General features: G+C 38.5%; 1 protein-coding gene across 1 annotated transcript; it reads right to left on the bottom strand.

The window, feature by feature from the left end:
* Nucleotides 1-1361: 1361 nt before the first annotated feature.
* OLAH (oleoyl-ACP hydrolase) lies at nt 1362-26577 on the bottom strand. The gene is given in 8 exon segments (XM_054590964.1): nt 1362-1486; nt 1837-1914; nt 3216-3421; nt 6396-6559; nt 7244-7328; nt 12078-12216; nt 24741-24871; nt 26396-26577. Coding segments are annotated over 8 exon segments (1110 nt in total).

The raw sequence follows: 26577 nt of genomic DNA, 5'->3' as shown, positions 1-26577 counted from the left end.
TTAATGTTCTAATAGATAACAAAACTGGGCTCAGCAGTTTAAGCCATAAGAAAGAGACATTGGTTACATCAGTCAAGTGGCAGAGTTTATTGTGAAGAGCCCCAGGAGGGGAGGAGATCAGGGTGTCTGACAGAACAGCCAGGATTCCAAGAGACAAGCAGTTTGGGAATTGCTGGAGACGGCAGGACCCACACAGCTCAGAGACAAGGTGCCTCTTCATTCTCATCCGGAGGCAGGATCCCATTGAAAGAAGTGTTCTTAGTTGTTCTGACCCAGCGCATTTTTTCCCTTTTTCTGCTTTTCCCGCTTTGAGCTCCTGTTTGTTACCAGCTGTTCTGCTTCCTCCCCACATTGACATCAAGTGGTCACAGAGCAAGGCTTACTTGCAGAAAACTTAGTAGAAATGAGAATCGTTGTTACTCCCCGAAATTTTCCAAATTAGAAATGAAGCTGGATTTGTTGTTAAACTTTTTATTTTGAGATCATTGTAGATTAACATGTGGTGGCAAGAAATAATACAGAGATACCCATTTTCCCTTAATAGTAACCATGCACTAAATTCAACCACGGTACTGACCTTCATGCAGTCAAGATACAGAACATTCCCAGCCCACAGGATCCCTCCTGCTGCCCTCTTAGAGGTAGCCTATGGGATGTGGCATTTGTATACTTGGCCACTCCAAACGCCAAGGGCCAGATTCTAGATTGGTTGTCCGTGGGAGGACACCCCCTGGACCCAAGGCAGTCACTGACTGTGTAGCATCATGGCCAACCGCGTCTATGGGCAGTTGGTATGGGAGGGACCTATCAGAAGAAGACCGGGGCTTACAGGCACTCTGGAGACTTAGCAGAACAGACGACAATGATTGTTTAGGATTTTCTCATTTTAACCAGGCAGTAGGTTACATTTTCTCATTAAATGGGATGACCCTATATTTCAAAAGATTAGATCAAGCTTTGAGCCCCAGTGTGCAGCTGAAACAATAATTTAATTTCAAGCATGTTCCCCTGTCATTTTCACTGTCAAAATAATTCAAGGGAGAAATAGTAGATTATTTACCAAGCAGGAGCTTTGTTGACAAACTTCCCACAAGTGAGACTCAAATGAGATTCTACTACAAAGACAAAGAACCCTTCCAGAAGTATGTTTGACCCACTTATCTTTCTTCCCCAGGGACATAAATGCTCCGTGGAGAAATACATTTATATGTAACAAATCACCTAGCAGTAGCAAATGTATAACTTCCCAATTTCAGAATAAAACGAATGAGCTATTTCCGAAAAATTAAAAAGGAGTATCATTATAATCATTTTGAATTTTTTAGAAACAAAAGGAAAATTATCTAAAATTAGGCACACGTCTATAGTTTCAGACACGTGGTTATGTGGTTCTTGATGAGGTTTTCATTGGAAGATTCCTTGAGATGGAAGTGATTTCCTGGATGCACGTGAATCTCAAAACTTCCACTGGTTAAATCTTTCCAGGCTAAAACTAAGCAAAATGATGACCTTAATGACAAATGATACTTACTGAAAAACAACAAAAGGTTTACTTCCAAATATTAGCTTTCAAAGATCTGACATCAGGGGCAGAGTTATTTTCAAGGTCTCATGTTCTCTAAGTCCTGTATTTTTTTTATTTCCTTAAGACCTTTCAGTATATAGTAGTATTACCTGTGTTTTCTCATTTTGCACATGATGATGAACATCTCCCCATTTACATTAGATAATACTTGGACCTATTTTCTACTCATTGCAGTAACTTCTGATTGAACTTTAGCTGAAAAACTATTAAACAAATATCTCAATAAAGTACTGAAAATTAAAACATTTCACCTTCCACATCCTTTACTGTATCTTCAGATCCAAGAAAGCATGTAAAGCCACAGGACAGCCTTAGATGATGCATTAAAACTGTAAACAGAAAAGAGGAAGTAACTTTTCCTAGGATCTTTTCCTGTTCCTAGAGTCACTTGAGTGAAAAATGATGCATTCTAACTTCATTCTTTTTTGCTGTTTCCAGAAATCCAAACTTTTTTTTTTTTACCAGAGGTTCTTCTATAAGTGAGACTGTCTGCGGTCCAGACCAATTTCCAAGGTCATCTAACTTCTAGAACAGTACAGGTAGCAGTCGGATGGCACTTAGGCCCCCAGCCCAAATCAGGGTGCAGCTGGTTACAACTAGTCCCTTTAACTGCCATTCCTAGAAACGACCAGTCTCTCTGGTCCAGAGAAGGTTGCAACCAACAGGACAAAAGCAGGTTCATACAAGCAGGTCCCCTGAGTTAGCTCTACTAACTCACAATCATTTTCAGTTTAATCACAACAGCAATGCACATTTATTGAGCTAGGTGCTGGCTGCTGCTGTTAGCTCCCAGGAGCCCGTAGATAAGCACTGCCTCTTTCCTCCTGCAACTTAGAGACTGGCTGGCGAGATAGACACGAATAAAATGATCAGGCAATTAGAGTTCAGGGAGCCCTGTGAACGCTTGACAGTTGGGGGTGGGGTAGCATCAAGCAAAGTCTCCCTGGAGAAAAACAGTTGAATCTGAGATCTGAACAAATAGGACAAAACTTGGCGAAGGGGAGAGAGGCAGCAGGAGAAGAGGAAAGAGAATGAGCACAAACCAGTGGCTTTCTGAGAGCAAAGGGGGAATTGGGACCAATTAACGGAAAAGAGGACTCAAGGGCCAAGTCTAGGCCCCATAAAGGCTTTTGGTCATCCAGAGAATGACAGGAAGCCACTGAAAGCATCGAAGGCAAGTGTGTCAGGACCTAACTTGATTGTCATACCTCTGGGTATAATGTGGGGAGTGGGCTGGAAGTAGACACAGGGCCTGTGACCGGCTCAGTGGCTCTTTCAATAGTCCAGGCCAGAATTCCCACTCTTGCCAGAATGCAGAAAACTAGGGGTGCCATTCTCAGCCTGATGATGAGAGAAGTCTCAGCAAACTACAACATCACAACTTTTCCTCAACTCATCAGGGAGCTGAGTTTGCGAGTCAAACTAGAAACCAAATTCCAAGGAGTCAGGCACCTCTAAGGAGAGGAGGGACTTGCAGACTGGCTCACGCATGCAAAGCACAGGAGGAAGGTGTGTCTGCTGGGCCTTTGAGGAAGAAGAAATCAGCTAACGTGTTAACAAAGTGCTGGAGACCAAGGGTGGGCAGAGGTGGAGGGTGCTGTGGAATTCATGTTGCTTGCAGGCTCTTTACCAAGGGCCTCCTCCTGGGGTTCACAAGAAAGACTGAGAACAATGCAGGAGGCCAGAAAGAGCCCCTTCGGAGGGGCAGGTGGGCAGTAGGAAATTGGCTGTGGCCATAAAATTGGCTCTAAACCCTGGCTCCTGCCCAGGCCCTTATTTCCTACTAAGCAAAAGCCTCGAGCAGCTGGAAGAGGGGCATTAGACACTTTGACTCCCCTGCAGGCAAAGACCCATGGCCACAGGGGGTGGAAGCACTGACCCTCTACCCTTGGGGAAAGAGTGGGAGTGGCGTTGGGCCCACATCTATACCAAAATTCCTACTTTTGGGGAGGAGCAGGAACTTCCTCATAAGACCAACCACAGGGAGAGTGGGCAGGCACGCTGGGAGAGTCCAACAGCCTGCCATGTACACAGTCGGGGCTCCACGAGGAACTAAAGAACAGTGCAGCGTCCGGGCAGGAGAGGAGGGCAGCCTGGGTGAGTCGGGAGGGTCAAGCGTTCCCACCTGTCACAGGTTTCCATTTTGGGCACCAGGGTCCAAGACTTGGTGGTGATGAAAGCAGACGGGACTGAGAGATAGGCTCTGTGGCCTGGTTTGATTTAAACTGGAAACAACTGAGAGCCACAGCAACCAGAGGGAGAACAGGCTGAGAGCGTGGGAGGAGCAGGAGTGAAGAGGGGAGAAGAATCTAGAGAGCAGTGTTTGGGGAGAGTATTTGGAATCCGGAGAGAGGAAGCCAATAGCTATGGCTATTGCATTCTGATTCACTGGGGAGAGGGGGAGAGTGTTAAGAAGGTTTCCTGTATTGCAGGAAGGCAACATCCCTGTGAGTGATTTCTCTTTTATTTTCATATTGGGGAGTTTTCTTCTGAGAGCTCTTGAGAATTTAGCTAAGCTACTGTAGACGATGGTCAACTCAGCATCCACACTGTGTGGCCAAACCACCTGCGGGGTGGCTTGAACTAACACTAGCGCTCCCGCGAGTGCATGTCCTGGAATGACAGCAGCAGCGTCACAAATACGGATAAGTCCCTGAAACAACTCTCCCAACACCTCGGGATAAACAATCTCTCCTGATTCGCACAACCTCCTCCTCTTGTGTCCCTTAGAGAAGCCCGCTATGAAGCCTACCAAAACCCACTGTTTTTGGTTTGAATTGACCGGGCCTTGATCCAAAACCGCAAAGCCCTGCACCCACAGACACCAGGTGCCCCAGGTCCTGCCGCACTCTCCGCTGCACCCGCCCTGCCCTTCCCGGGGCCCTCCAGGCGGCCACAGAACAACTCCTCTCTATTTCAGTCTCTATGCTGGGCAGCTGCTGAACTTCGCCCACCATCAACACCCAAGGCTCTGCTAACAGATGCTAACAATGCCATAAGAACAGCCTTTGATAGTGAAGCGTTGCTTGTGTTTTGTTTTTAAAAATTGTGGTGATTGGTTAGTTGCCAACATGACCTCATTTAGCCCTCACTACAACACCTGGAGGGAGTTTTTTTCATCCCTTCTTCAGACACAAATTGTTCAAAAAACTAGGTCTGAATCTCCCAGTTAGCAGGTCCCAGGCAGAGGGTTTTGATGCTGGTAGGCAGAGTCTACAGACAGCATGTTTAACCATTGTGTGAGGCTTTTGCCTGTATCACTTTATTGAATGACCACAGGGACTTGAATTACTTTTCCCTTTTTGGGGGGTGATGCCAGACTGGTGTTCCTCTGATTCTGACTCTGCTAAGCCATCGGCACAGACAACTTATCACGTCAGAATCACACTTGGGCAAAGATGGCTGGGACAGAAATGACAGGAGGTGAATACACTTGGGCCCCCAGCTGGCAGACTCAGCGATCGACGAGATGGGCAATGAATGAGGGACGTGTCGTAGGTGAGCACGATTGTCTCTGTTTTCCAGGTGCTTCAAGTACATTCTACTTTTTGTAGCTATTTGTGTAAACTTCCTATCACACACTGCCCGTGGTGGACCCATGCCTTGTTCCAGCTTTTGGGGAGGAAATAAAATATAGGAAAAAAAAAAAAGGAAAGAAACACAGGCCCAAGCATCTGCCTTCTTGGAACGTACATGGAGGAGACAAAGCCCAGGTAGAGGGTAAATGGAGGCGGTCTGGCGTCCTCACCCAGGTGTCTGGGTAACCAAGGAAAGCAGTTTCTCACAACCCTGAAGGGGTCTGATAAAGCGATGTTCTCATGGCCTTGAGTCTGGGTCTCACGGCCTTGAGATGAGGTCTGATAAACGGTTCCCATAACATGAAGTGGGCTTGCATGCACAGAATCATGCTATGTCACTTAACAGTTTGGTCTGTTGCCAGCTTTGTTCGTTCTGGTACTTAAGGAGGTAGGGGCTTCTCAGTGTGTGTGCAGACATAGACACACAGGGGGAATGCAAGGGCCCACGCGGGGTGCCATGCAGAGGGATAGGTGGCATGCAATGTGAAATGCAGCTTGCAGCATGCGTGGATCGTTCATCCTGGAATAAAGGCATGTCAGACATCCCAACAGCTCCATGAATATTCTGTCGCTATGCATCCCATGAACCCGTCTGGTCTAGAATGGTTGCAACACACCAGGCAAAATCAGACAAATGCATGAGAGACTCTAATGGTGACTAAGGGCCAAAGGCTGGCCCTACAGTCACTGCTATGGGAACGTTAGACTAGGAAGAGCCATTGCTAGGTTTAGTTTATTGGGAAGCTTTACAGAATATGACGACTTTGGTTCTGCCAGAAGAATCAGGTGTCAGTACACGCATCTCACAAGGCAGAGCAATGGTCAGATGCCATGGAGCTAAGTGAGGCTGCAACAAAATTCACAAAAAAGCCACCCATTCTTTCCTCCACACAATTCAAAATGTAGGGATCTGCTCTTGCTGAACCCTCTAAGATGAAAATGCTTTGGCATTAATTCAACAAATATTTGTTATATGATAAAAATGTATGTTGAACCATACGTACACACATATTTTAAACAAAAATATGCTCTTTTTATCTTATAGTAATACAATTTTTGTGCCCAGGCTCCATTCTAAGTCAGTAAAAATATCACTGGTGGCCCAAAAGGAAATGAAATCGAACTCTTAGAATGCTGTCTTCCTGTACAAACAGCCTCAGAGAATGCCAATCTACATTTTCTGTAGATAATATAATTGTTTCTAAAAACAATTACCTATCTCAGTTACTTACACGTAATTTAAATAAAAGTGCCCATCTGGCTTCAAAATGGAAATATATTGTTCACTAAATTCCTTGTCATTAAGAAGATCCATGCGGGTGCCTCCAAACTTCAAAATGAGAGAGCGGAATTGTTCTTCTGACAATTCTTTGTCTTCATGATGACAAGACGTGTCCTTAATAATGTAAGTCTAATATTTCATATACTGTGCTTGTTCCTAAATGAAAAGCTCCCTATCTAAAGGAAATGTCCTTAAGTCAAGGTTCAGAAGTGGACTTCCTTATCCACAGGTCTCAGGGGGAGATCTACTTCTTTTTAAAAGCAGGGAGAAGAAAGGTCTTCTACACTAGTCATTATGTTGTCATAATGCCACTAAAATGGCAACCAGGGTCTTTCTTTGGACGAGAAGGGAGAGGAAGGGGCAGGAGTGGGTGCAGCAGGAAGAGCAGCACTGACATTGAAAGCGAGAGTGGTTCGGGAAAGTTGATTTGGAGATGTCAAATATTTTTTTCCTGGCTCTGGTCCAGTTACTTGGCTGAAAGTTGATTAAGTTCCCAGCTGACCCAGAATGAAAGAATGAACACTTTGGGTAAATATGAGCTTAAGATACCAGGGACATTGCAGACACTGACCAAGAAACAGATAAGGTGCACTTCGGAGAAGAGGGAAGGTGATATTGGAAGAGATTTGAGAGTCTTTTCATTAGCGAATGGGATCCCCACCATTGTCCCCATGCTGGACCAGAAGTCACCAGATAGGAAAATAACAATGTGATTTCCAAACCCCCTCCCCATTAGCAGGGGCTCTTCACCACCCACCCTAAAAAAAAAAAGAAATTATTTACATGAGGAGCACATACACTTGACAAAAATAAATGCATCGGTTCTAACTTAGGTTTTCCTTTTAGGTGTAGTGCAGGCTCAAAAGCAATATAGGATCCCAAACTAAATTTGGGAAAGAAAACATGATAATAACTGTTCAACAAAGTCATGATAATCCATTGAAAGTCAATAAGAACAAGGACCGTAAACACAACAATGATCATGACATAGGCAAAGGAAAGCATAAGTTAGCTGAATAATAAATGTATTTACAAAGGATATACTGTCGATGATTTATATTAGCCAAAAAAGTGTGTTAAGCCCTGGCCAGTGTGGCTCAATTGGTTGGAGCATTGCCCCGTAAACTGAAGGGTCACAGGTTTGATTCCTGGTCAGGGCACATCCTGGGTTGGTCCCTGCTCCAGGTGCCCAATAGATATAATGTTTCTCTCTCACATCATTGTTTCTCTCCTGCTCTCCCTCCCTTCCCTTCTCTCTAAAATCAATAAGTATGTCCATGGGTGAGGATTTTTTTTAAAGTGTTGTAAGACATCCTACATAATTCAGTCTAAGATTTAGTACTTCTTTCCACAATGTCTTGAAATTTATTTAAAGTTCATTTTCTCTCTTCAGATCTCTACCACTTTTTCTTCATAATATTAGCAGTCCTCATAATATGGTCTGGGGTCCCCTGGGAATTCCTGAGACCTTTTTAGGTGGTTTATGAGTTTAAAGCTAGTTCCATGATAATATCAAAATGTTATGTGCCTTTTTTACTCTTATTCTCTCCTGGGCCCATGGGGGAGTTTTCCAGATGCTATGTGACATGGGATGTTGCAACAGTTTGAATGCAAAAGCAGAACTGAGAATCCAGCTGCCTTCTATTTAGCCAAATATTAAACAGATTTACAAAAGTGTAAAACAATGTCATGCTTCTCACTACTTTTGAGGGGAAATACAGCCTTTTACTTAAAAATATATTATTCATGTCAACAAATAATGGGTTTACTAACATTATTTTAAGATAAGAACAATATTTAAAATTCCTTAGGTTTAATTCCTAATATAGTAAATATTGACATTATAACACATAAGCAAAGTTCTATGAGTCCCTCAATGCTTTCTTTGGCATTTCATTTTATTTCATTTCATTTCATTTTTTTCAAATTATATTTTATTGATTATGCTAACACAATTGTTCCAATTTTCCCCCCTTTGCCCCACCCCCAGCAGGCCCCCCTCCCTTAGGCAATCCTCACACCATCGTTCATGATCATGGGTCATGAGTATAAGTTCTTTGGCTACTCCATGTCCTATACTGTACTTTACATCCCCATGGCTATTCTGTAACTACCTGTTTGTACTTCTTAATCTTCTCACCTCTTAACCCATTCCCCGACACCCCCCTCCCATCTCACAACATCGAAACGCTCTCTGTATCCATGATCTGTCTCTGTCCTTCTTGTTTGCTTAGTTTGTTTTTTAGATTCAATTGTTGACATGTATTTTTTGCCATTTTATTGTTCATAGTTTTGAGCTTCTTCTTTGTCTTAGATAAGTCCCTATAACATTTCATATAATAATGGTTTGGTGATGATGAGCCTCTTTAGCTTTTTCTTGTCTGGGAAGCTCTTTATCTGCCCTTTTATTCTATATGATAGCTTTGCTGGGTAGAGCAATCTTGTCTGTAGGACTCTGCTTTTTATGACTGAATATTTCTTGCCAATCCCTTCTAGGCTGCATTTTCTTTTGAGAAATCAGCTGACAGTCTTATAGGAACTCCCCTGTAGAAAACCAACTTCTTTTCTCTTGCTGCTTTTAAGATTCTCTCTTTATCTTTAGCCTTTGGCATTTTAATTATGATGTGTCTTGGTTGGTCCTCTTTGGGTCCAACTTGTGTGGGACTCTCTAAGCTTCCTGGACTTATATGTCTATTTTCTTCCCCAAATTGGGGAATTTTTCTTTCATTATTTTTTCAAATAAGTTTTCAATTTTGCTCTTCCTCTTCTTCTTCTGGCACCTCTATGATTCGGATGTTGGTGTGTTTAAAGTTGTCCCAGAAGTTCCTAAGTCTCTCCTCATTTTTTAAACAATCCTTGTTTCTTCTTTATGTTCTAGGTGAATGTTTATTTCTTCCTTTTGTTCCAAATCATTGATTTGAGTTCTGGCTTCCTTCCCTTCACTGTATATTTTTCTTTATTCCACCTTGAATAGCCTTCACTTCTTCCTATATTTTGTGGCTGTACTCAATCATTTCTCTGAGCATCCTGGTTACCAGTGTTTTGAACTCTGCATCTGGCAGGTTGGCTATCTCCTCATCACTTAATTCTTTCTCTGGAGTTTTTATCTGTTCTTTCATTTGGTCCATATCTCTTTGTCTCCTCAATCTGTCAGTGCACCTGTTACATTGTAAGGGGAGGAGCCTTAGGCATTTGCCAGGGTAGGCCAACTTGCTTTGCTGCATTGTGGTGCTGTATTTGGGGGAGGGGTCAGAGAAGGGAGAATGACACCTGCCTGGCTCTTGCCCCACTTTCAGTCACTTCCTCCACTACCCTCAAGCAACTGGCACCCTTCCAGTGCTGCCTTGGTGCTGATTCCCCAAGTGGGTGGGCTAGTATACATTCTAGGACCCCATAGGCCCCTCAAATAGACTCTCCTGTGGGATCGGCAGTTTCTTCCCACTGGCAGTTTCTTTCATCACTGCAACTGACACAGGTGTTTACAGCCAGGGGTTATGAGGAGGGGTCAGAGAGGGAACAATACCACTTGCTCCACTCTCATTCCACTTTCAATCACTTTCCCTTCTTCCTGCAAGCAAATGGTGCCCTTACAGGTGCTTCCTGGTGCTGATTCCCAGGTGTGTGAGCTTGTATATGCTCTAGGACCCCATGGGCCCCTCTAAAGGACTCTCTTAAGAGACTGGCAGCTTCTTCCATCACTGCAACCTCACAAGGATTTTACAGCCAGAGGTTCTGAGGCTTTATTTTCCCACACTGGAACCCTGGGTTGCATGGAACCCTGGGCTAGGATTGCTTGCTTCCCAGTTATCCCTTCTAGTTTTTATCTGCATGAGAGTGTGGAACTGCCCAGTCTGCCAGCTGCTGCCTTGCCTCATGTCCTCTCCACCCTGACTGTTTATCTCTGTCCATCCTACCAGTCTGGATGAATGTTTCTTTTTTAACTCCTTGGTTGTTGGACTTTCATACAGTTCAGTTTTCTGGCAGTTCTGGTTGCTTTGTGTTTTAGATTTGTTGTTATCCTTCTTTTGGTTGTGTGAGGAGTCGAAATGTATCTACCTATGCCTCTATCTTGGCCAGAAGCCTCACAATCCCACCTGACTTTTTTGCAGCCAGAAGCTATGGGGAATTATCTTCCTGGAACTGGAACGCTGGGCTGGGGGACCTGGTGTGTGGCTGCGACTCCTCATTACCAAGATATCCCCACATGAATGTAGGACCAGCCTGTTCCACATCTCTACCCTTGCTACCAGTCTGAATGGATGGGGTTTCTTTAATTCAGTAGTTGTCAGACTTCCATTCAACTCAATTTCTGATGGTTCTGAGTGATGGTTGTTCTAATTTTAGCTGTAATTTCGATGTGGTTGTGCAATGAGGTGAGCCATGTTTACCTGTGCCACCATCTTGACTGGAAAAAAATGTTCCTCAATGCTTTTTAAAAGTGTTAAAGCAGTACTGGGACCAAAAGTTTGTGAACTGCTGTGGACATTGAATATATTTATTGACAATATTGCCAGAGATGTTCATTGCTGATGAAGTGTAAATTGCAGGTAATTTGGGAATACATATCAAGAGCTGTAACAACGGGCACATCATTTAACCTAAATTATAGAAATTTATTCTAAGAAACTTATGAGATGTATACCAAATTTTCTACAAAAATGTTCACTGAAGTGTTTTTATAACAGAAAAATATAAAAGAAATTCTATGCCCATGAAGGGAGATGATAAAACAAGTCACGAAGCAAAATGACCTCCAGAGAAATAGTAAGTGAAAGAAAGTCAGGAAAAGATATAAAACACATGTAAAAATACTATGGAGCCACACTGGAATTTTAAAATACTTCCTAAGATAATGAGTACTTTTTATTTTTTGGCTGATAGTATCTGTAAATATTATATGATATCATAGCCACAGTTAAGTGAGCCCTTACCACATACCAAATAATTTATGATCTTTATTAATTGAATACCCCCAAGAAGGAACTATTATAATTCCAGCATTACAGAGAAAGAAACTAATTTAAAAACCTAAGAAATTTCTCCTAGGTCAAACTGATTAAGAGGCAGTCAAAACTTCAGGGTTTGTGTTGTAACCTTAAAATTATATAACATAGCACATACTATTTATATAATTTATTTTATTTTATATTTCAAAAATATATAATCTTTATTATATATTTTCCACTACTATTTAGTCCCTATTTATATAATTTTTAAAATTAAAAATAAGTGGAACATAAGTTACTACTTATATCATCTTGGTTTTTCAAGTCCTGACTTTTTGCCTAAAGGTATAATTACTATAAAAACTGGCCAATTGTAAGAGTTGTGACTTGTCATACTTATTCAACGTCCTGGGACTATTTTTGAAAGAGAAGATGCCACAAGGAGCCCAGGATTTTCACAATTCATGACATCACCTGGCATTTACTTCTTTATGGCCTCTGTTGCACAATGTCCTTCTATCTGACTTTCTTGTCTGAGAACAGGTATAATCAAACTTAATCAATCACTCCTTCAAGCTGTGATGAAACAGTATAATACAAAAGGTATGCATCTCACAGACATAAAGAACAACATCAACCAAGGACTTGTGATTGAAAAAATGCCTTTTAAAATGGATTTTAAATACTTGTGGCCAAAAAATGCAAATGGTTTATCCTGGATGACTGGCAGCAGAGCAGAAACAGTTTCATCAACTATCTGGTAGATGTCAGTGACAAAAGGCTCATCAAATCAACTTTCTCTTCCAGCAAGCCTGATGGAGTGCGCTGAAGATTGAGAAACATGAGTGATTGCATGAGGACAATGAGTGAGATGCTGTGATGTTGTAAAGGAGCTTATGTTAACATGATGTGAATAATTTCAAAGAAATGAATGGTGACAAATAATGGTCAACTCTAGTGACATAAAAGACTTACAATTTACTGAGAAAAAACAATATCATAAAAATAACAGACTAAGTATCTGAAAAAAAGACTTTCCAACTACAAAATACCTAGAACTACTAGATGAAGTATACCTATAATTACATGCATAGTTTAGCTCAAAGTAAAAGGGAATGCCTAGAATAAAAAGAGAGAACTAAAAATTCAGGTAGTAAGCTGTGCTAATGGAATGGCTTCTCTGAGGCCTATTGCATATGTCAGGAAAATAAAGCATCAGGTTTTAAGGGTGACATAGAACGGAGTCCTCCAGATAAAGCCAAGAACCTCTAAGCTCTAACCTTTCAGTGAAAAGTAGACTGTGGGGAAAAACAGATCTTCATAATAACAAAGGGAGACAACTTTCTGTGTTTACCTTGGCTGTGAATGGGGGAAAGTCAGCCCCTATACATTTTTTTAACCAAAGCCTTGCATTTATACAAATTTGAAGCATAAATTTATATTATATTGGTGATATGGGGAAAATGAAGCTGAAAAATAACTCACAGTGGTACTGGAGGTGGATTTTTAGATTCTCCGTATTAAATGAGATCATATAGTCTTTATCTTTGTCGTGTTTTGCTTACTATAATGCTCTCAAGGTGCATCCATGTTGTTGCAGATGGCAAGATTGTGTTTTTATGGTTGAAAAATATTCTGTTTTCTTTATTCACTTATCTGTTAATGTACACTTAGGTTGTTCCCATAACTTTGCTGTTTGTACGAAATGCTGCAATGAACACTGGAGTGCAACTATCTGAGGTTGCAACTTCATTCCCTTTAGTTATAGGCCCAGAAGTGGGATTGCAGGATCATACTCGAATATAGTAGTTCTACTGTTAATTTTTTAAGGAAACTTCATACTGCTTTCCATAGTTACTGTACCAATTTACAATCCATCAATAGTGCACATATGTTCCCTTTTTTTCACACCTTCATCAACACTTGTTACCTCTCATCTTTTTGATCATGGTCATTCTAACATGTGTGAGGTGATAGCTCATTGTGGTTTTGATTTGTATTTTCCTTTCTTCTGTTTACTATTTTCCTTTTTCTATTTTTTAATTGGATTGTTTGGGTTTTTTTCACTTTTTGTTATTTAGTTGTACGAGTTCCTTACAAATTTTGGATATTAACCCCATAGCAGATGTGGTATTTACAAATATTTTCTCTCATTCAGCAGGTTGCTTTTTCATTTTGTGGATGGTTTCACTTGTTGTGCAAAAGCTTTTTTAGTTTGATACAGTCTCACTTGTTTATTTTGCTTTTGTTCCCTGTTCTTTAGGTGTCATAAAAAAATCATCACCAAGACCAATGTCAAGGACCTTTTTATCTATTTTCTTCTAAGAGGTCTATGATTTCATTTTTTATATTTACATTTTTAATCCATTTTAAGTAGATTTTTGTTAGTGTAAGATAGGAGTCTAGTTTCATTCTTTTAAATGTAAATATCCAATTGCCCCAATACCATTTATTGAAGAAAATATCTTTTCTCCATTGAATATTCTTGTCTCCTTTGTCAGATATTAGTTGACTAGATATGCATAATATTATTTCTGAGCTCTTGATTCTATTCCATTGGCTTATGTGTCTGTTTTTATGCCATACCTTACTGTTTTGATTATTATAATAACTCTTGGGTTTTAATGTACAGCATGGTGACTAGAGTTAACAGTGCTGTATTCTTTACTTGAAAGTTGCTAAGAGTGTAGCTCTTAAAAGTTATCACAGGAGAGAAATCAAGATGGTGGAGGAGTGAATGGGAGTCACACTGACCTCCTCCCAGGATCTATCTGGACTTGCAACTAAATTGTAGAGAAATCACCTGGAACAAACAACTGAACAATAGTGAGAGAGGAGCCTTATCACCTCAGACAGACAGAAGAATCAGCTTTAGCACAACCTAACTGGTAAGGACTGTGGTAGAGACTTGAGAAGGTGGGTGGGGCACCTATGGGTGGCAGAACAAGAAGGATATTGAAACATCCAGTTGGATCCCCTTGAGAAGAGTGAGGTCTAACCCGTAAGTGGAAATCAACCTACAGCACCAGAGCCCAGAAGGAACATGGGTAACAGCCAGTTGCAAAAAGTGGCACGGTTGCTCTCTGCCAAAGACTGGCAGCTGGAGATGCAAAGAGCCTTTTAAAGGGCCAACACATAAATTTTTATTTGCAGCAACTTACCCTGGTCTCCAGCAAAGGTGGAGGCAGAGTGGGCTAGAGACTCCTGAGGAAAGACTAGGGAAGGAGGCTTTGAGGAGAGAACTAAGAGAGTAGCCAACGGGATCCTGGTGCTGACTCTTCCTCCATATGGAAGCAGCCATCTGGCTCAGGCAGACCACTCCTGTGAGCAGCAGCAGATGAGAGGACATAATAACCCTGCTGCCAGGAGGGACTCTACCCAGCCCTGTGATGTCTAAGTCTGACTGCTGAGTGCAGAGTGACTAGATTAACAACTGAAGGAGACAGCCACAGACAGTAGATTCCTGGAAGTCTCTAAAAGACTGCTAAGGTCAGACAGGGTCAGCAGCTAACATCCTCAGAGGCAGATCCATAAAGAAAAAACAGTGGTCTTCTGCCATAGAAGTTCACACCACAAAGTCAGGAAATCAAAACAGATCAACTTAAGAATCAGAAGGAAAAAGGAAGAGTCTCACAAATAATGGAAAGACAAAGAAACACCCCCCAATCAAAGGGAAAGGAAGCATCCCCAGAAAGAAAACTAAATGAATTAGAGACAAGTAAACTATCAGATATTGAGTTCAAAACAATGGTTCTAAGGAAGCTCAATGATCTCAGTGAGCTCAGAAAGAATTACCAAAAACTATAGGGAAACTATGAGGAATTTACTACAAACTTTATCAGCATGACAAGGGACATAGAAATATCAATAAGAGGCAAGAGGAAATGAAGAATACAATTTCTGAATTGAAGAACATAGGAGAAGGAATCAAAAGCAAGCTAGATGAAGCAGAGGAATGAATCAACAAGCTGGATGATAAGGTAGAAAAAAGTTCCCAGAAAGAGCAAGAAAATGAAAAAAGACAAAAAGAATGAAGAGGCATTGAGGGAAATGCAGGACAACCTGAAATGTAGTAATATCCATATACTACGGATGGATACCAAAAGGAGAAGAAAAGGAACAAGGGATAGAGAACCTGTTTGAAAAACGAATGATTTAAAACTTCCCTAATGGGAGGAGAGAAAATGTCATGCAAGTCAAGGAAATAGAGAGGGTCCCATTCAAGAGGAACCCATTGAGGCCCACTCCAAGACACATCATCATTAAAATGGCAAATATAAAGACAAACAGAGAATCCTAAAGGAGAAACAGGTAGTTACATATAATGGAGCTCTGGTAAACTAGCTGCTGACTTTCAACAGAAACACTACAAGCCAAAAGAGAATGGCAAGAAATATTCCAAGTAATGAAAGGCAAAGGCCTGCAACCAAGACTGCTCTACCCAGCAAGGCTCTCAATTAAAATGGAAGGCAAAATAAAGAGTTTCCCAGACAAAAGAAGCCTGAAAGAATACACCTCCACCAAACCAGCACTGCAAGATATGCTAAAGGGACTGCTTTAAGAAGACGAAGAAAAAGAGTCCATGAATACCCAGTTCCTTTCACAGTCACCAATACTTGATATTACCAATATTTTTAATACTTATTAATCTGATTGTGACAAAGATGTATTTTAATTCTTCCTTTATTATTTGTTGAAACTAAACCTGTTTTTGTATATTACTTGCCTATTTCTATTAGTTTTAAAAAGCTTTAAATGACTTTTTGATATTCTTTATCCATTTTTTGATTAAATGCTTATAGATTTTTTCCCCTAAAAAACCCAAAAAGTCTATGAACAATTTTTCAGATGTGTTGCAAATACTTTCCTATTCTATTACTTGCCCTTTAACTTTTTTATATGTATATTACTGTATAGTCTTAAATGTTTAATATAGTCATATTGTCAATATTTTACTTCATAGCTTCTGGGTTTGAATATTTTACTTCAGGGTAAGAACATTATTATTTTGTATTTTCTCTTAAAACTCCATAGATTCTACATATTGATTTTTAACTCACCTGAATATTTTTAGTATAGTGTGTGAAATAAGGCTCTATATTTGGTTTATTTCAAGTAATAGTGGTCCATGCACCTTATTTGTTAAATAAGCCTTATTTTCCCCATTTATTTGAAATATCAATTTAATCATATATTACATTGTTAGACAGATATATATGTTTGTTTCTAGAGTGTTCATTTTTTGATTGATCTACTTGATTATTTCTGTGTGGGTGTCATGTTTTAATTGCTGACACTGTCTAATGGATTTAAATTTTTTAATATTTTATAATGGATCTTGACATTTAAAAAGTAAATAAAATCAATCTGCACTTAAAAAGAAATAGAAAGAAAGAAAGAAGGAACTCCTACCTTTTGCAACAACATGGATGGAACTGGAGAATATTATGCTAAATGAAATAAGCCAGTGGGTGAAAGACAAATACCATATGATCTCACCAATAAGTGGAATCTATTCAACAAAATAAACTAACGAACAAAATAAACCACAGGTATGGGAACATGGAGCAGACTGAAAGTGACCAGAGGGGATGGGGAAGGAGGACAATGGTGGAAAGAAGGGGAAGGGACTAGACAAAGAACATGTATGGATGACCCTTGGACATGGACAACAGAGTGGGAATTAACTGTGGGAGCGGGGGGTTGGGGGTGGGATGGGTGGAGGGGGGCAAAGGGGGAAAAATTGAGACTAAACATGAATAAGAGAATAACATGAATAAACATGAGTAAGAGAATAAACATGATTTTAAAAAAACAAAAAATTTAAACAATAAATAATTTTTGTTTAAAAAAGAACTCTGTATCTTACAAATTTAAAATTCTGAGTAGAAGTAGATAAACAATTGCAAAAAGAACGGACAGAATACCGAAATAAAATGTAATAAAAAGACAAAATGATTTAAAAAATGACTAAGACAAAGCTGTCTGTAAGACAATAGATACAAAGTTTTTAAGTGGATACAGAGGACAGGAATAAAAGAGGTAGGAAAAGGGAAAGGGGGGGGGAAATCCCAAAAGAAATTAATGATCATAAAAGGCAGAAAAAGTTCCAATAAATGGAGACTCTCAAGAAGGCTAAACAAAATAATAACATTCAAAAAAGAACTACTCTTTGAAAATATAATCCACACAAATTTCCCTAAAATAAAATATGAAGCGATGTACTTAAAGAACCATATGCTTGAGAGGACTGACCTATAATAGTCAAGTTAAAATATTTGTTATCATTATTATTATATCATTTATTGAATATAAGGGTTGCTATAAAAGAAACAGGCTATTTGTAAGCCTCCCTTCCCTACTCCCTTCCCCTCTCCTATATGGTCCTGCCATTTCTTAGCTAAATGTTTTGGTATTCTATTTTTGGTTTTGTAGAAAAAGTAGTTCCATGAGAGAATAGCTCATTTTATCCTGATAAATGTGCTTATCATCTTGTAATATAGATTTCTGTTTTAATATAATAATCCTAAAACTATAGGATATAAAGCACATTCAAGTTGTAGCTGATTTCGAAATTGCCTCTCCTTTTAAGTATATAAATATCATGACATCATTTATTTCTGCTTAATGGTAAGCTTTAAAAACTGAATAAAATAAGTTTTTAGTTTTAAGTTGAATTAAATCATCTATTTATTTTAGAAAAATCTCAGAATTTAAAATAAGAAATATAAATTATAAAGAGGAGACTTCAGTTCAGATGCTGTCAAGCAGACAGGAAAAGTAAACATGTCAATAAGGTAGGCCTTATAAGTGTACTGTATATTGGCTTTTGCCCTCTGAAATAGAGAATGCCCTTTTCAGCTGTCATGGAACATTCATGAAAATTGACCATGTATTAAGGGCTCACAGTAAATCACTATATGTTCCACAGAGTAAAAAAAAACAAGCAAACAAACAAACACTAGTCTCTGAAAGCAATAAAACTAAAAATCATAAATATAAACAATATATTTTTATAAAAGCACCTGTAACCAACTTTTTAAAAATTCTCTGTTAAGTCTTAGGTGAAAAGGGAAATACAAAATTAAGTCATTGAAGAATTTTTAAATGACTTTAAATATTTACTTTATGTCAAAATTATTATGTAATTAAGTGAGGAAAAAAGCTAGTTGTAGAACAGTGTTATGGTATTCCCCCATTTGCGTAAATTCCTAAAGAGATGCATACACACATATACAGATTAATACAATGAAGAATACACAGATAAAGGTATGGAAGATACACAGAAGTACAGTAAAATGAAGTACAGTAAAATGAAGTACAGTAGAAGAAATGATCCAAGGAAAATTCAGTCTTACATAGTCTGCCAAAAATGAAAAAAAAGGAAAAATGAATTCAATATCTCAACTCACAATGTAGCAAAATAAAATATTAAATAGAAAAAAGTAGCATGGAAGAAATAATAAATATTAAAAATAAATTAATGTGGTAGAAAGCAGGAAAATAGTACAACTAATAAAAATTGCAGGTCTTTGACAAAATTTCAGCAAAATAAGCAAATCACTATAACAATTCAATTAAGAAAAAAAGGAGAAAGTGAAAATACACAAAATAAGAGGAAGGAACCCTTTAACTCAAGGAAGCCTTTGAAAATCAAAGGAGACTGTATGGCAATACCCTATGTAGTATATTTGGAAATTTACATGTAACTTGTGTATCTTAAAAACATACAATTTACCAGAATTGACTGCAGGAAAAATAGAAAATTTAAATAGATAATTTTCACAGAAGAAATACAAGCTGTTGATGTATTCTTGCAATAAAAGCACTAGGCCTAGCTCTGGCCAATGTGGCTCAGTAGGTTGGAGTGTCTTCCCGTAAACAGAAAGGTCCCAGGTTTGATTCGCTGTCAGGGCACATGCCTAGGTTCAAGTTCAGTCCCTGTACAAGAGGGAGCCTATTGGTATTTCTCGCATTGATGTTTCTCTCCCTCCCTTCCCCCTTCTCTAAAATGAATGAGCATGTCCTTGGGTGAGGATTAGGAAAAAAAAGGGGACCAGGCCTAGATGATTGCCTAGGAAAATCTAAATGTTCACAGGACATAATGCGATGTAAACTCTCCAGAGCTTAGAAAAAGAAGGAAAGTGTTCAAATTTTTTTTTCTAAAATAGCTATAACAATTATACTTAAATATGAAAAGACTGAAAAAACCCCCCACAAGAAACTACAGAACAACCTTTCTTATGAACGACACCGGATGCAGGGGCTGGTGTACAATTGGTGCTGAGAAAAGGAAGCCTGGGAGAGTGGCTGCGCCGACGGCGAAAACGCACAGCGTTGACCAAAAAGGCGTTGACCAAAGGAGTCGCCTTTCCCAAAATACTTTCAAACAGCTCTGCCTAGAGCTGGGACTGGAGAAAATCCTCCTTTCCTCTTTAGAGTGGAAGTAGAGAAAAGAGTGTTTCCATTTCCAAGTAAAGTAGGCATGTGACAAATGTAAAACTACATTAAATACAAGGGAAAACGTTTCTGCTTCCTCAATCCTACTTCATCACCCAAAGGAAACCACTGTTACCAGTTGCGTGTGTTCTGCCATGTCTCTGTGTATTTTCCATACCTTTATCTGCGTATTCTTCATTGTATTAACCTGTATATGTGTATGTGCATCTCTTTAGGGATTTGCACAAATGGGAGAATACCATTACACTGTTCTACAACTAGCTTTTTTCCTCTTTTAATTATGTAACAAACTTTCCATATCTACACATGCAGACTTGACTCATTCTTTTTAAGTGGCATCATACCCATTTGTGCCTATGTTCTATAACTAATTTTCTCTTCATGGATGTTAATGTTTTTCCTGGGCTTTGCAAGGGGGGTTATGGTGCATTTGTTTTGTCACTAAAACCGATATTGTAGTTCAGAGCTTTGTTCATACACCTCATATACTTTGGGACATACCACTGTAGGTGCTATTTCTAGAGCTGACTTTCAAATAAGCCAACCAGGAAGGCTGTTGGCTCCTGAAAACTGGAGAATATTGGAGCTGGTAGAAACATGGGAAATGGGCTCCATCCAAACATCTCACTTTACAATTAAGAAAACTATAATTACTAAGACTAAAAATAAATATCCTATTTTATAAGATTTCCTAGCTTCTAAGAACTGGCTAGTGTGACTTTGGACAAGTCACAGTGTTGTAATGGCAAAGAACCCACCTCGCATTTGTTTTATTATTCTATTTAAGCTGCAAAATGTAAGCAAAGGAATGCCTTGCATTACACAAATCATCTAACTGAAAAGAAGGGCATGGGAGTAGAAAGGATACATAAGAATTTCAAAGTTTTTTCCTAGAAATATCTGCAACGGAGCTCCAAATAATATATGTGGCTACTCCCTCCTCAGGATAATGGAGCTTAGTTCCTTATCTCTCTTTTTTTTTGTTTTACTTTTATGAATTTATTTAATGAACTCACATATATTTGCAAGGTTATGTGTACAGGCTGTTCTTTGCCACTTTTTTAAATTGTTGCTCAGTTACAGTTGTTAACTCCTTATCGTTGAGTGACTTGCTTCCGAACAGCAGAATATGGAGGGAAGAAAAAGTAACCTAACAGTGGAGAAACCTAGCAAACATGACTCAGCCAGATGATCAAGTTTATCATCACCTGTGATAAGTTGGGTTAATAGTACCCACCCCTGACATAACGTCATGAGGATGGCACTTCTACCTCTGTGGTCTTCCTCCCCCAAAACCCATCATCTTAGGCTAACTATGAGAAAAACATCAGGAAAATCCAAATGGAGAGACATTCTACAAAACACCTGACCTGTACCACTCAAATTGTCAGGCATCAGAAACAGGAGTCTGAGAAACTGCCAACCATTAGAGAAGGCGAAGGAGACAGGAGCACTAAATAATGTGGTATCCTAAATGGGATAGAAAAGGGCATTCAGGAAATAGCAGTGAAATCTGAATTGATTGTGGAGTTTAGTTAACAGTCATGTACCAGTGTTGGTATCTTAGTTGTGACAAATGCACCATAGCAATGTAAGATGTTAACAATAGGGGAAACTGGGTGAGGGGTACACAAGACTCTGTACTGTCTTTGCAACTTTTCTGTAAATCTAAAACCGTTTTTAAAAGTTGTATTTTCTTAAGCATTACAATTTGGTAGTTACAAAATAGTCACAGGGATGTAAAGTACAGCATAGGGAATATAGTCAATTCCCTATAGGGAATTGCAATATAAGGAATATAGGGAATGGCAATAACTGTGTATGCTCCCGGGTGGGTACTAGACTTACCAGGGGGACCACTCTGTAAAGTATCTGATTATCTAACTGCTATGTTGTACACCTGAAACTAATATAAAATAATATTTAATGTCAACTGTAAATGAAAAAAAGTAAATGGAGAAAACATAAAAAATAAATAAAAATTGTATTTAAAATAAAAAATTATTTAACTTAGAGACTTTATTTAATCAGAAACAAAGAAAAATTGAAGCAGATATGTTAAAATTGAAACATTGAAAAGCAGGTAGTTGGTACACTCTGGTTTATTATATTATTCTATTGACCAGCTTTTCACTTTTGGTTATTTAGAAGTAGCTCACAGCAGAACAACACTCTCACTGAACAAATGGAAAGCTGAATAAGACACACAGACACACACAGACATACACACATCTGTTTGAAAGCATCTGTAAACTCCTGAGGCATCCAGGACTTGCCTGGAGAGAAGAGAATTCTAGAGGGGTGAACCGAGATTCTTCAGCCTCTTTTTCATTATGGAAATGTGTCAATATTTGGCACAGGTCAAGAGTTCTAGGCTCCAGGCTATTTCTAAGAAACCAAGAAGCCAACAGAGCTATTTGCATTCTCACAGGGCTAGAGAGAAAAATGTAAATGCGATGCTGCAAAAGCAGTCAGAAAGTAAGAGGTCCTGATCTCAGACAAAGAAGTAAAGTGCATTCTCCCTCAAAGCATTTGGTTGATTCTTAAATTAGGTATATCAAGAAATTAAGACAATATAAACAAAAAATTATTGAAAAGCAGAATGGTGTTTAATTGAGTTTCTCAGTGGTGTGAGAAAAAATTCAAGTGTACCATCCACCAACAAGAAAGATCCTAGAAGGACAAGGCAATTCCAGGTTCAAAGTGAAGCACAGAAAGAACCGGCTTAAAAAAATGAAGAGAGTGTCAGCGTGCTGTTGGACAAAATCGAGTAGTATAGCATATGCTTAATCAGAACCCAAGAAATTGAGACAGGGGAGCTATAGAAAAGACATATTCAAAGATAAAATGACTGGAAACTTTTCCAAATTTAATAACAATTGTAAATCCACAGATCCCCTCAAAAACTCAACAGGCACATAGTAATTTTCTTTTCTTTTTTTTTTTTTTTTGAGTAATAAAGAGAAGGTACTAAAATTGGCTGGAGAAACGAAGACAATTGCATATAAAGATAATCAACATTCGCTGACTTCTGGCAAATAAGGCAGGTCAGGGAACAACGTTATGTCATCTTCTGAACGATGAAAAATGTCAAACTAGAATTGCATATCCAGATTATATACCTTTCAAATATATAATCTGCAAAAATGCAGAAAATTTCAGTCTCCTGAGAGAATTTTTTGCCAGCAGACTGCTACAAAAATGTTTCCTTTGGACTGAAGGAAAATAATTCCAGATAGAAACTCAGACTATACAAAGGAATAAAGTGCTAAAAATTATAGAAATGTGGATAAATATAAAAGATGTTTTTCTCATTTAAACATTTAAAATATAACTATTCAAAGCAAAAAATAATAAAAGTTTACTGTGAAAGTAAAATGTATCATGGCAATGGCAAAAGGACGGGAGTGAAAATGGAAGCGTGCGTTTTAAGGTTCTTAAATGTTACATGAAATAAACCAGCATGTTAAAAGGATCATACACTGAATCAAGGGAGACCTATCCCTGGGTCGCAAGGATGGTTCCACATACACAAATCAGTAAAGGTCATACACCACTTTAACAGAATAAATGATAAACATCGTATGATCATCTCAACAGATGAATAAAAAGCATGTGACTTCATGATAAATACTCTCCACAAAATAGGTATACCTGGAAGGAACATACTTCAACATAATAAAGGCCATATATGACAAGCCCACAGCTAATATCATACTCAATGGTAAAAAGCTGAAAGGTTTTCTTTTAAGATCAGGAACAAGACAGGGATGCCACCTCTCACCACTTCTATTCAACACAGTACCGGAGTCTTAGCCAGGGAAATTAGACAGGATAAAGAAATAAAAGGCATTGAAATCAGGAAAAAAAGAAGTAAAAAAGTCTCTGTTTGCAGATAAAATGATTTACTGATGAGGATCAAAAGATGAGGATGACCCACAACCTTTTGGTTACAAGATGACACTCCAACCCTAAAGAATCCACCAAAAAATAGTTAGAACTAACAAATTCAGTAAAATTGCAAGATACAAAACTAACATACAAAAATCGGTTTTGTTTCTGTAGATATTAAGAAAACAATTCCATTTACAATAGCATCAAAAACAATAAAATGATTAGGAATAAGTTTAACCAAGAATAATGTTATTCGAAGATAGGCAGTGATAAGGGAAAGATGTATATTGTGAATCCTGGAGCATCCACTATAACAATTAGAGAGCAACATGGCTAATAAGGCAGTAGAAGAGGTACACAGAAAATGTTTTTTAATGTTACATTCATTCAAAAGAAAGGAGTAAATGGAAAATGGAACAAATCACAGATGGGACAAACTGAAAACAATTTTAAGTTGGTAGATTCAATTTAACCACATCAATAATTACATTAAAAACATGCGCAGGGTTAGGAATGTCATTCCTAAAAAGTTCTTCTAGCTTTAATCATAACAAAATAAAGGTAACAGAATTTCTTATTTTACAAATATTGAAGTCACATTATTAGAATGCAATCTTTTTAAAAAAATCCTCACTCATGACATCTTTTTTTTATTGCTTTTAGAGAGCGAGGAAGGGAGCAAGAGAAAAATCAATGTGAAGGAGAAACCTTGGTTGTTGCTTCTCCTATGTGCCTGAACCTCGGATTGACACTCTGCCCGAGGATCAAACCTGCAACCCAAGCGTGTGCCCTGGCCAGGAACTGAACCCACAACCTTTTGGTTACAAGATGACCCTCCAACCAACTGAGCCACACTAGCCAGGGCTAGGATGCAATCTCGAATGACCATTATTATTTACCCTCTAAAATGGAAAAATCTTTACCATGCTTCAGATTCCTTTGTATGTGTCAACTGACCTTATAAATTTCCTAGATGGCGGTGCAAGTTAACATACCTTCCACTGAATCAGGCATCTTTCCTCCCCATTTGGTAAAGTAAACGAAGCCACTTCCTGACCAGGGAAAGCAAATCAGCCTAAAAATTGCATTAGGCTTTCGGTATAAGCAGTTCACAACTTTTTTATTCCTGGAGGAAAAGAAAAAATATCTTTAACATTGTGTATATCAATTAATTTGTTCAAACTGAATTAAATGTGTTCTAATGAAAACCCTTATTAGTTATAAGGAGAATATGTTCAACTAAAAAGTGATTGCTAATTTTTCCAATAAAAAAGCCCCCCCCAAAAGGGTTTTATGGTTTGTTTTTGACAACTGAATGTGTAAACTTTTAGGAATGTAGGTGAAATAGTCAAGTATTTCTATGTAACATTTAGTAAGTACATTAAATATGCACATTTTAGGTGATAAAATGTTAATTCAGAAATTGCCTTTTTCACAATTTAGGGAATAGTTTTATCTAAACAGGTTATGGGCAGCTTTGATCTCACTGTCTTCATGACCACTAGAGCCATTTTCAAGTGATCTGCAAGTTGTCCAGAGTACATAATTTTCACTCCTTTGGAGTATTAGATGAATATAACTTTTTTGCATCTGCATGTAATGTTGCCACTGCAAATTTCACCCCAAGATCCAAGTATTCTAGACATTTCTGTTTTAAATGGACATTTCTGTTTTAAAAATGAATCCTATATGTACATATTTTGTTCTCTATGATTTAAATACTTCCTATAAAGTTTTTGAATTGATAATTAAGTTATTTACAAAAATATATAATCTTTCCAAATGTGAGGCCATCAACCTTGGTATAATGAAGAAATGTTTTGCCTCTTTTTTTTTTAAAGTTCCAGTTTGTGAAATGATCTCTATAAGCATTCAAAACTAATACTGATTGAAATCTTTTCAGGTTAACATGTTTTCTCTGAAGAGGACTTGGTTTTTCATAATAAAATAATTTGGAGAACAGTAATAATATGAGAGACTACATACACTAAGCACAAGTTAAAATTTTTGTGAGGGAATGATAATTTTTGAAGAAAAACTCCTTGCTTTCTATTTGGGCACTTATGTTAATAATTGCTAATTTAAAGTTAAAAGCAAAAACAGCTGATTTCAATTTTTTCTTTTGAAGAAGAACATCATACTTGGAGCTACCTTCCTGCCAACCAACCCTATTTTCAACAAACTCATTGATCAGCCCTAAATGAGAATTTCTCTACCATTTTCTTGAACAGTGTTAGTCATTTTTCAAGGAGCACAAAAACCTTCAGTACAGGTACCACAATTTGGTAAAAAGCACATAGCAAATGGGTGACCCTTTTGAACTTCAGGGTTGGTTTTTTTGTTTGTTTTTTGTTTTTTGTTTTGGCTACTGAAGAATCTAGAATTCAATATTTCTTCAAACAATTCATGCTTTTAAAGTAAGAAGCCCTACTTCAATCTGTTGAAATTATTTGTGTTCTAAGAATCCAAAAATGTGTTAGAACGAGAGTGGGTACAGATTTTGCAGCACCGTATGCCCATGCAGGTTGCAGGAGTAGAAGCTTATGCAAAGTTATAGACACAAAATTAGGTGAAGAACTTTTGATCATTAGCTTCAAGGTGAAAACCATCTTCCTTTGGGCTGGGGATAGTGGTAGGAGCTGCCTTTCACTTGTTCAGAGTGGCGTCAGTCTCGGTGGGTCCTCGCAAGGGATGCTTACACTGCATGGTGAGCCCGCGGCCAAGGCTGCATGCAGAGGGAGAGCCTTGGGAGGATACCGTCCATTGCTGCTGTGCCCGGTCGGTTCGTAGATATGCTCTCACTCCTCGGTTCTTCCCTCTCTCCCCAGCCAT

The sequence above is a fragment of the Pteronotus mesoamericanus genome, unplaced genomic scaffold (assembly GCF_021234165.1).
Source record: "Pteronotus mesoamericanus isolate MK-2021 breed Mesoamerican mustached bat unplaced genomic scaffold, CSHL_Meso_final contig_130, whole genome shotgun sequence".
Taxonomy (NCBI): domain Eukaryota; kingdom Metazoa; phylum Chordata; class Mammalia; order Chiroptera; family Mormoopidae; genus Pteronotus; species Pteronotus mesoamericanus.
Note: the sequence above shows the minus strand (reverse complement) of the source record. Positions and strands in the feature narration are given on the sequence as shown.